The sequence below is a fragment of the Saccopteryx bilineata genome, chromosome 1 (assembly GCF_036850765.1).
Source record: "Saccopteryx bilineata isolate mSacBil1 chromosome 1, mSacBil1_pri_phased_curated, whole genome shotgun sequence".
Lineage (NCBI taxonomy): Eukaryota > Metazoa > Chordata > Mammalia > Chiroptera > Emballonuridae > Saccopteryx > Saccopteryx bilineata.
Window position 1 is genome coordinate 198,994,642 of NC_089490.1, and position 11,501 is coordinate 199,006,142.

The window sequence follows — 11,501 nt, forward strand, 5'->3', positions numbered from 1 at the left end:
TAAGTTTTTCAGACCTGCTTTGCACTCATTGGAGAAAAGGGCGTGACATGGGACACTATACAGCTTCAGATAAACATGTATACAGCACCAGTTTTACTTGGCGCCTTCCTGGGAGTTTTAAATATTATTCTGATCCTTTCAATATTAAGGTAATTAGATAGAAATGATAAAACTACTTTGTATATTGTGAAATAACATTCTCATTGTTGGAGGATAATTATTCCTATGAACTCTTTATTTGGTATTTGATGTCTATAGCTGTGTTCATATTTTTTGACTAGTAACGAAGGTGCTTGTAACTAAAATAATATACAATCTGATACATGAGAATAGATAAGTTCTTTGAAGAGTCAGTCTGGTCTTGATTTACTAACTCTAGGTTTCTAAGTAGGGAAATGGCATGAAAGCAATATTATGATTAATGATTAGTATCAACTTTAAATGCAAAAGTTACTTTGACTGTCTCTATCTTTTATCTATTAAAAGAAATGATATAAAACTACAAAAACTTGGTTGATTTACATTTCTTTGAAGTGCTTTAACCATGAGTTCAAAACCATTTAAACTAATGTTTAAAATCACTGTAAAACTTGAAATACTGATTAAGGTAGGTAGGCAATATATGCTTTTAGATGAATTTGGGTTTTTTTCCTTTTGTTTGTTTTATAGAGTTTAATAAGACTCATGACTTGAATCTTTAAAATTTTATTTGTTATAGCTCATTGCTAATAATTTCATTAATCAGAAGCCAGTAGAAGAAACTGTACCAGAATGTAAAAAAAAACAAGACTAGAATAAGTTTAAGCCATTTGTCTATTATACTAAGCCTTTTATGGATACAATTTTTGTTTTTCTTTTTAAGAGAACATCACGTGGATGACTTAGGACGACAGTGTAAAAATATTAATTTTGAAGAAGGTACTGTTGATCTGTTTGACTAAATTACTATGGCCCTGGCCGGTTGGCTCAGTGGTAGAGCGTCGGCCTGGTGTGCAGAAGTCCCAGGTTCGATTCCCGGCCAGGGCACATAGGAGAAGCGCCCATTTGCTTCTCCACCCCTCCCCCTTCCTTCCTCTCTGTCTCTCTCTTCCCCTCCTGCAGCCGAAGCTCCCTTGGAGCAAAGATGGCCCGGGCACTGGGGATGGCTCCTTGGCCTCTGCCCCAGGCTCTAGAGTGGCTCTGGTCGCGGCAGAGCGACGCCCCGGAGGGGCAGAGCATCGCCCCCTGCTGAGCAGAGCGTCAACCCCTGGTGGGCGTGCCGGGTGGATTCTGGTCGGGCGCATGCGGGAGTCTGTCTGACTGTCTCTCCCGGTTTCTAGCTTCAGAAAAATACACACACACACAAAAAATTACTATACCATTATCACACTGTTCTAATGATTCTGTTTGGTATTACTTGGATTTTGCTTCTTAGGACAATACAAGGGGTGACTGAGGGAAGATCTTCAAAGTTGAAAGTTACCTAAATTCTTTTTTTTTTTAAAGGCATATTAATATCAGTTGTTAGGCGTTCACAATTGCTGCTGCCCCCCGCCCCTGCCGCCGCCCCAGCCCATCCCTGCCCCGCCCCTGTCCCTTCCCCTGCTGCTGCCCCGCCCCCGCCCCTGCTCCAGCTCCTGTCCCTGCCAGCCTGTCCCTGCCAGCCTGTCCCTGCCGCTGCCCCCGCCCCCGCCCCTGCCGTTCCACATACACTTAAAGACAGCAGAAATGAACACAGCCTTGTGTTACCTCCCTGGTTTACTCTAAGTGGGTAAATTATAAAATAGCACCGTGGAGGCATCTGAGTACATCTGTATGACTTGACCCTTCTCCATTATATCAGAAATAGTTTGTATTAGGTGTGAAGCTTAACTACACAGTTCAAGTTAAGTCAGTACCCTCACTTTGCCCTCCTGTTACTAACTTGGTGGTTCTCTGCAAAATATGTTTCTTTGCAAAAATATAAATAACATTATTACTTTCACACATTATGGTAGGCCTTAGCCAGGTGGCTCAGTGGATGGCACGTTGTCCCCGCACACCAAGGTCATGGGTTTGATCCCGGGACAGGGCACATATGAGAAGCAACCATTGAGTGCACAACTAAATAGAACTATGTGGAACAATGCGTTGATGCTTTTCTCTTTTCCTCCCCCCTACTTTCTCCTCTTTCTCTCTATTTCTGTCTCTCGCTCAAATCAATGGAAAATTTTAAAACAAAATTATAGTACTAACAAGGATATTTACTAATACTAATTTTGCATACCATTGAAATTCAAAATAAAATATGTATTCAGTTGGTTAAAGTGTTGTCCCATATATCAAGGTTGCAGGTTCAATCCCCAACCAGGGCACATACAAGAACAAACCAATGAATTAGTATAAGTGGAACAACGAATCAGTGTCTCTCTCTCTCTCTTCCCAGCTCTCCATTCCTGTCTCTCTAAAATCAATAAATAAAATAAAGCAAATGTATTTAGTATGAGATCATTTTATAGAATTCTGTAAAATACATTTCTCTTTCGGAGATAGAGACAACAAATAGAGTATCTCCTGTAGATAACAGAATTGAGGTGTATTTCCTGGGAGGAAAAGTTATTTTACTTAAAAGTTATTTCTGTTATATAAAATCTGTTACTTTTAAACTGTTTTGAAGCCTAAGGATGATTTTAAATGTTTAGTCATAGAATTTGCTACATGTAATTTTACTTTGTGTGGTAACAAAAATAACACGTGTGTGTAATGTAATTGTTCTCATTTTTCACTGCAGCAAGTACAGAGGAAGTTCAGCTTCCCCAGGGAAATATTGATCACGTTGCTGTTGTGACTACCAATGTTCTGTTTTTCGTGGTTCTATTTATCTTTGCCCTTTTTGAAACGTAAGTTTTATTCTGTCTTTATCTAAATCAGATAATAAACAACTTGTATTCACGCACTATTGATCAATCATATAAATGTTCTCAAAAAGTTTATGTAAGACATTTTTCTTGTCATAATGTAAAAAGTGTTTTATGGTTTTAAATTCAAATGTAGTTAATTCTGTCTTTAATCTTACTAACTTATCTTTTAATGGATCTCTCTCACTAGTTTTTCTCCTGAGTTTTTTTTTTTTTTTTTTCAGAGAGAGAGAGAGGGATAGACAGGAACAGACAGACAGGAACGGAGAGAGATGAGAAGCATCAATCATTAGTTTTTCATTGCGTGTTGAAACACCTTAGTTGTTCATTAATTGCTTTCTCATATGTGCCTTGACCGCGGGCCTTCAGCAGACTGTACTTGGAGCCCTTGCTGGAGCCAGCAACCTTGGGTTCAAGCTGGTGGGCTTTTTGCTCAAACCAGATGAGCCCGCGCTCAATCTGGCAACCTCAAGGTCTTGAACCTGGGTCCTCTGAATCCCAGTCCAGCGCTCTATCCACTGCACCACCACCTGGTCAGGCATCCTTCTGAGTTTTAAGTTAGATAAAATTATAACCTGACCAGGTGGTGGCACAGTGGATAGAGTGGTGGGCTGGGATGCTGAGGACCCAAGTTCAAAACCCCAAGGTCACCAGCTTGAGCACAGGCTCACCAGCTTGAGTGTGGGATCACAGGCTTGAGTGTGGGATCATAGACATGGCCCCATGGTCGCTGGCTTGAGCCTAAAGGTCGCTGGTTTGAAGCCCAAGGTTGCTGGCTTGAGCAAGGGGTCACTCTCTCTTCTGTAGCCCCCTGATCAAGGCACAGATGAGAAAGCAATCAATGAACATCTAAGATGCCACAATGAAGAATTGATGCTTCTCATCTCTTTGTCTTCCAGTCTGTCTGTCCCTCTCTTTTTCTCTCTCAAAATAAATAAGTAAATAAATAAATAGTTATAAAGTTTTAATTTTTTATGATTAAACTTGAAGTCACACAACTTTTTTTTATTTTTATTATTTTATTTTATTTTATTTTTTATAGAGAGAGAGAGTCAGAGGGAGGGATAGATAAGGACAGACAGACGGGAATGGAGAGAGATGAGAAGCATCAATCATCAGTTTTTTGTGGCGACACCTCAGTTGTTCATTGATTGCTTTCTCATACGTGCCTTGACCGTGGGCCTTCAGCAGACTGAGTACAACTCCTTGCTCAAGCCAGTGACCGTGGGTCCAAGCTGGTGAGCTTTGCTCAAACCAGATGAGCCCGCGCTCAAGCTGGCAACCTTGGGGTCTCGAACCTGGGTCCTCTGCATCCCAGTTCAATGCTCTATCCACTGCGCCACTGCTTGGTCAGACTAAGCCACACAACTTCTTACGTATGTATAAAGGTTTCAGTCTGGCAATTTAAACTCTATTTAAGCCCTGATCGTAAAGAAAACTAGTGTATCACAAAAATCTCTGCCTGGTTTAGGCTTTGTTGACATTCAATCATCATATAATTTTAAAATTAAAAAATGGTAAATTTTTTTAAACAGTGAATAGTATAAATATATTTCAATTCCATTCTGTAGCTAATTAACAAAACTAGACCAAAAGTAGAAAAAGATTGGCAAGGAAGGAGACAGTCATATAAAGGAAGAGTGAAATTTATCAGAAGTGTGGTGAAAATATATACATTCAAAGATAGGGGCGATAGAGACCAAGGAAGAGAAAAATCCCAGAAGATTCAAATAATCTAGTGGTGACATTATTTCATCAAAAAGAGACCAATTTAAACCAAAGTGTAAACATGATTATTTAGTTATATTAGAATGGTAGGAGTTTTGGTTGGTTTTATTTTATTGTTTTTCAAACTTTGTAATGTGGATATATTACTTTATAATTAAATGTTTAAAAAGAAAAACATGAACACCCAAACATAATAGCTTGTGCATTTAACATTAAAATGTGGTAAAGATGTGTTAAAATTTTTGTTTATGTAGATCTGGTGTTATTGTTAAAACGGATACAAATTCTTTTTTTTTTTTTTTTTTTTTGTATTTTTCTGAAGCTGGAAACGGGGAGAGACAGTCAGACAGACTCCCACATGCGCCCGACCGGGATTCACCCGGCACGCCCACCAGGGGCGACGCTCTGCCCACCAGGGGGCGATGCTCTGCCCCTCCGGGGCGTCGCTCTGCCGCGACCAGAGCCACTCTAGCGCCTGGGGCAGAGGCCAAGGAGCCATCCCCAGCGCCCGGGCCATCTTTGCTCCAATGGAGCCTTGGCTGCGGGAGGGGAAGAGAGAGACAGAGAGGAAGGAGAGGGGTGGGGGGTGGAGAAGCAAATGGGCGCTTCTCCTATGTGCCCTAGCCGGGAATCGAACCCGGGTCCCCGGCACACCAAGCTGATGCTCTACCGCTGAGCCAACCGGCCAGGGCCGGGATACAAATTCTTAATATGTCAATAGCATTAAAGCTTCTATCAACCTTAAGTAACAATGACTATGATTTAAATAAAATAAGAATAATTTCTTTTCTGTTCTTCTCAGCATCCTTACTCCATTAACGATGGACATGTACGCCTGGACTCCAGAACAGGCTGTCCTGTATGATGGGATAATACTTGCTGCTCTTGGAGTTGAGGCTGTTATTATTTTCATGGGGATTAAATTACTTTCCAAAAAGTAAGTTATATGTCTTTGGTTTTGTTCTAAGTCTATATTTTAAAAGTCAAACATGAAATAGTTAACAATGTAAATTAATGTATTAGTAAAATACTTAAAAGCTGTTCTCTCTTTATATATTAGTTTTAGTCCTCAAACATTTGAGAACAAATTGAAAGTTTAAGTGAGCATGGTATATCATATGGTATATTCTTTTTTTTATTTTTCTTTTTGGTATTTTTTTGAAGTGAGAAGCAGGGCAGCCAGAGAGACAGACTCTGCATGCGCCCGACTGAGATCCACCCGGCATGCCCACCAGAGGGCGATGCTCTGCCCATCTGGGGCTTTGCTCCATTGCGACCAGAGCCGTTCTAGCGCCTGGGGCAGAGGCCATGGAGCCATCTTCAGTTCCCCGGGCCAACTTTGCTTCATTGGAGCCTTGGCTGCGGGAGAGAAAGAAAGAGAGAGAGAGGAAGGAGAGGGAGAAGGGTGGAGAAGTAGATGGGCACTTCTCCTTTGTGCGCTGGCCAGGAATTGAACCTGGGACTTCTGCACGCTGGGCCAATGCTGTACCACTGAGCCAACCGGCCAGAGCTCATGTGGCATATTATTTAGTAAAGCAAGATATTTACAAAGTGAATATCTGCCTTCTAATATAGCATTTGTATATTTTGCTTAAAGTATTTCTAAAACTGTATTTCCTGCCCTGGCCGGTTGGCTCAGTGGTAGAGCATTGGCCTGGCATGCAGAAGTCCCGGGTTCGATTCCCAGCCAGGGGACACAGGAGAAGCGCCCATCTGCTTCTCCACCACTCCCCCTCTCCTTCCTCTCTGTCTCTCTCTTCCCCTCCCGCAGTGAGGCTCCATTGGAGCAAAGATGGCCCTGGCGCTGGGGATGGCTCCTTGGCCTCTGCCCCAGGCGCTAGAGTGGCTCTGGTCGCGGCAGAGCGACGCCCCGGAGGGGCAGAGCATCGCCCCCTGGTGGGCAGAGTGTCGCCCCCTGGTGGGCGTGCCGGGTGGATCCCCGTCGGGCGCATGCGGGAGTCTGTCTGACTGTCTCTCCCCGTTTCCAGCTTCAGAAAAATACCCCCCCCCAAAAAAACAAGAAAAACTGTATTTCCTAAAATATTGTTCTGCTAATAGTAATACATGTTATACAACAAAAATAATGCAGTTGCTAAATGTGGAAAATTCTGGTTAAAATTACTAAACTTCTAAATCTTCAGTATATACATATCATATCACTATAATCAGCATGTAGCATTTCTGAAAGTTACTTGTAACTCTGACCACAGAGCACTTTTATTTTTTTTTTTTATTTTTTTTTTTTTCCTTCATTTTTCTGAAGCTGGAAACAGGGAGAGACAGTCAGACAGACTCCCGCATGCGCCCGACCGGGATCCACCCGGCACGCCCACCAGGGGCGGTGCTCTGCCCCCCAGGGGGCGATGCTCTGCCCATCCTGGGCGTCGCCATATTGCGACCAGAGCCACTCTAGCGCCTGAGGCAGAGGCCACAGAGCCATGCCCAGCGCCCGGGCCATCTTTGCTCCAATGGAGCCTTGGCTGCAGGAGGGGAAGAGAGAGACAGAGAGGAAAGCGCGGCGGAGGGGTGGAGAAGCAAATGGGCGCTTCTCCTATGTGCCCTGGCCGGGAATCGAACCCGGGTCCTCCGCACGCTAGGCCGACGCTCTACCGCTGAGCCAACCGGCCAGGGCCACAGAGCACTTTTAAAGAAGCACGCAGTGTAAGTACAACTGGAAAGAACACACTGGGGGAAAAGCGTATGTAAAACAAAGCTCATTCATATAGTCTGGTATGGAACATCTGTTGATGAATTTAGACAGTTCTAACAATTTAATTATTTCAAAAATACTTTAATACTTTAGAATTCTAATAAAGTTTCTCAAATTAATTAACAAATTGAGTCAGTATGTAGGGTTGGGTGGTATGGGGGACACCATGAAGCGTTTTTTACAACCAAGACATAGATACAGGCAGAGATTCATAGACAATGTTAGAGAATAGTAAATGGATCACTTTTTGTTCAGGGAAGTCGAGTGGTCCTGCGAATAGGCATTGTCTCCCAGTATCCAGTTGCATTCCTTCCAGGGTGAAGTCTGGCAGTGTAAGTACCCTGAAGAAGAGCAGGACAGGAAGAGACTGGAGCGGCAGGCAGGGTTGGGAGAGAGGCAAGTGTGTTTTTGGTAGCGTGCTGGAGGAAGGCGTGCCTGAGAAGTTCCAACCACGTAGAGACTTCAGTGAGGTCCGAGAGCAGCCTGGGATGGCCTGGAACTCTCCCACAGGAGATGGAGCTTTGCTGTGTAAGGAACAGGCAGGAAGGCCCGTTTGGCCCGAACAGAATGAGAGAAATACGGTACATCAGGTAGGGAAGATGTGAAAGCTTGGAGGTATTCTGAGCTTCACGGAGAGCGTTTGGGTTTAAGAAAGCTGTGGTCTTGTTTGTATATTTCACTTTCTGTTATGGAGAATTTCTGACAAAGGTGTAGAGAGCATCGTGTACTGGATCTCTGATACCCATTACCCAGCTTCAACAATGGTAACACTTGGATAATCTTGATTCATCAGTGCCTCCACATTCCCTGTCCCCTATGCCTGGGTTCTTCTGAAATCGATCCCAGACAGCAATTCATGTCTTCCATAAGTATTGCAGTATGTGTCTCTGACAGCTAATGCTGACATTACCATGGCTAAAACGATGATTTCTAAATATAGTTAAATATTCACATTTTCTCTACTGTTTTAATTTATTTTATTCCACATCTTACTAGACTGAGGCTCTTAAGAGTCAAAAGTCCCTTTTAATCTGTTTCTTTTCCACCTCACTCTCTTTCCCTTACAAATTGAAGAAACCAGGATGTTTACCCCATAGTTGCCCACATTTTAGATCTCACTGATTGAATCTGTTTTTCTTTTTAATTTTTCTGTCTTTATGTATTGAAATAGTTCTCAAAAATTCATACTGAATCTAGAAGTTTGATGTGATTTGAGTTCAGTTTATTTTGGCAAGAATACTTTATACGTGATATTATATGCTTACATCAGGAGAAATGTAATATTTTATCTTTTTATCATGTTGGTGGTCATTGACATTCCCTAGATCTAAAACTCACTAATAAGTCACTGCAAAATGCTGATATTTTAATTCTATCATTTCTTTATTTATTTGGAGCATTTCCCATAAAGAGAAATTTCCTGTTAACAACTATTTGATTATCCTGACTGACGTACAGGGTGGGTCTTTCCTTTTATTTTATAATTGACTTTAAAAATAAAGAGTTGGTTCCCTAATATCCTCTAAAAGTGACCAAGAGTATTTTATTTTAATATAGTTTGAATTCACAGATCACAACATTTTTATGTGTTTCTGTTTATTGTCATTACTATTCTTTTTGGTGTTCATGTTTTGGACCAGTTTCTTCCACTTGGATCCTTGAGTCATGACCTAGTGTCAGATAGCTTTTGTGCTCTCTTATATGACAGGATGTCCAGGTTCATCTTAAACATTTTCTATCCAGACATGAAATAAGCCAGTTTTTAGAGGAGTCCTTTGTTCCTTTTAGTGGGAAATTACATTGAGCATTCATATTGACTGGTACATCACTAAAAGTATCAAAATACTATTTTATTTATAGTTTTTTAAAATGATAAAAGTAATAAAACTATTATAATGTTTCATTTTTAAATTACAGTTTCTGTTCTTTAACAGGTTTGGTGAGCGTGCTATTCTGCTGGGAGGACTCATCATTGTGTGGGCTGGCTTCTTTATCTTGTTACCTTGGGGAAATCAATTTCCCAAAGTACAGTGGGAAGGTATGGCCATCCACAAGTCTTTTTTTTCTTGTATTGCACATATCTGGAGGCGAGATGATTTGGATAAGTAATAAGTAGAAACATAATTTTTTTTTAAATTTATTTATTTTTTACAGAGACAGTGAGTCAGAGAGAGGGATAGACAGACAGGAACGGAGAGAGATGAGAAGCATCAATCATTAGTTTTTGGGTTTTTTTGGTATTTTTCTCAAGCTGGAAACGGGGAGAGACAGTCAGACAGACTCCCGCATGCACCCGACCGGGATCCACCCGGCACGCCCACCAGGGGGCGACGCTCTGCCCAGCAGGGAGCGATGCTCTGCCCCTCCGGGGCGTCGCTCTGCCGCGACCAGAGCCACTTTAGCGCCTGGGGCAGAGGCCAAGGAGTCATCCCCAGCGCCAGGGCCATCTTTGCTCCAATGGAGCTTCGGCTGCAGGAGGGGAAGAGAGAGACAGAGAGGAAGGAGAGGGGGAGGGGTGGAGAAGCAAATGGGCACTTCTCCTGTGTGCCCTGGCCGGGAATCGAACCCGGGACTTCTGCACGCCAGGCCGATGCTCTACCACTGAGCCAACCGGCCAGGGCCGAAACATAATTTCTTATTATAAATACTTCTTTCACATAATACTTTCTTGCCTTCATTTTAGCAAAATAAAAAATGATGCAATTATCATAAATATTTTTACACAATTTGTGTTCCATTGATATGACAGTATTTTTAATGAACTGCAATTGTATTTATTTATTTTATTATATTTATTTAGAAGTTAAGTTTAAAGGGGAGGCATTGTATATTGTAATTCTATACTATTGGCCTCTGTTATTCATCTAAAATTAACAGGTAAGGCACTGTACTAATTTTGTTTTACAGACTTACATAATAACTCAATCCCTAATACCACATTTGGGGAAATTTTTATTACTCTTTGGAGGTCTCCAAAAGAAGATCACAGCAAAGGACCGACTGGGTGCCCAATGGCACAGGCCTGGTGCCTCGACACCCCTGTGATCCATCTGGCACAGTTCCTCACAGCAGCTGTGCTCATCGGAATAGGCTATCCATCCTGCAATGTTATGTCCTACACATTGTATTCAAAAATTCTGGGACCAAGCCCTCAGGTGAGCCATTACCCTGGCATTGGAATTGTATGCTGGTCAGCACTCACATTCTATGCTGCTGTTCCCTATTTTCGCACAAGCTGATTTGGGGGACTTACCGTATTTAGCATTTTGAATTAAAATAAACACAACGTTTTAGAAGTACTTATAGGACTTGTATGCTGAAATTGAACAAAAAGTACTCAAAGATCTCTTGAACTCAGAGATTATGAGCTCAAAATCATTTTCATAGGAAAAATATCTGAAGCATAAAGTTCTGAAACTTTCTTAAATCAGGCAACAGCTGGGAAAACAAAACTGATCGGCAGCTTTGAGTCTAGGCTTCATTTGGCTTTAGGGACGGTTTCTAAAAGCTGAAAACAGTAGTCTTAAAAGTATACAGCAGCTGTGTATATTTTTAAATTCTTATTTTATTTTATTTTATTTATTTATTTTTTACAGAGACAGAGAGTGAGTCAGAGAGAGGGATAGACAGGGACAGACAGACAGGAACGGAGAGATGAGAAGCATCAATCATTAGTTTTTCATTGTGCATTGCAACACCTTAGTTGTTAATTGATTGCTTTCTCATATGTGCCTTGACCGTGGGCCTTCAGCAGACCAAGTAACCTCTTGCTGGAGCCAGCGACCTTGGGTTCAAGCTGGTGGGCTTTTGCTCAAACCGGATGAGCCTGTGCTCAAGCTGGCAACCTCAGGGTCTTGAACCTGGGTCCTCTGCATCCCAGTTCAACGCTCTATTCACTGCGCCACCACCTGGACAGGCAAATTCGTTTTTATTATAAGAATTTCCAGCCTGACCAGGCGGTGGCGCAGTGGATAGTGTCAGACTGGGATGCGGAGGACCCAGGTTCAAGACCCCGAGGTTGCCAGCTTGAGCGTGGGCTCATCCGGTTTGAGCAAAGCTCACCATTTTGATCCCAAGGTTGCTGGCTAAAGCAATGGGTCACTCACTCTGCTGTAGCCCCCTGGTCAAGGCACATATGAAAAATCAATCAATGAACAACTAAGGAGCCACAACGAAGAATTGATGTT

General features: G+C 42.2%; 1 protein-coding gene across 6 annotated transcripts in view; it reads left to right on the forward strand.

Moving 5' to 3' along the window:
* Positions 1–11,501, forward strand: part of MFSD8 (major facilitator superfamily domain containing 8) — a 26,065-nt gene that overhangs the window by 11,955 nt on the left and 2,609 nt on the right. For all 6 annotated transcript variants that reach the window (XM_066233405.1, XM_066233415.1, XM_066233435.1 and 3 more), the window contains 6 exons: positions 5–149; positions 863–918; positions 2,750–2,858; positions 5,407–5,541; positions 9,249–9,352; positions 10,222–10,469. In XM_066233405.1, coding sequence (XP_066089502.1) covers positions 5–149; positions 863–918; positions 2,750–2,858; positions 5,407–5,541; positions 9,249–9,352; positions 10,222–10,469 — 797 coding nt within the window. The remainder of the gene's footprint in view (positions 1–4; positions 150–862; positions 919–2,749; positions 2,859–5,406; positions 5,542–9,248; positions 9,353–10,221; positions 10,470–11,501) is intronic.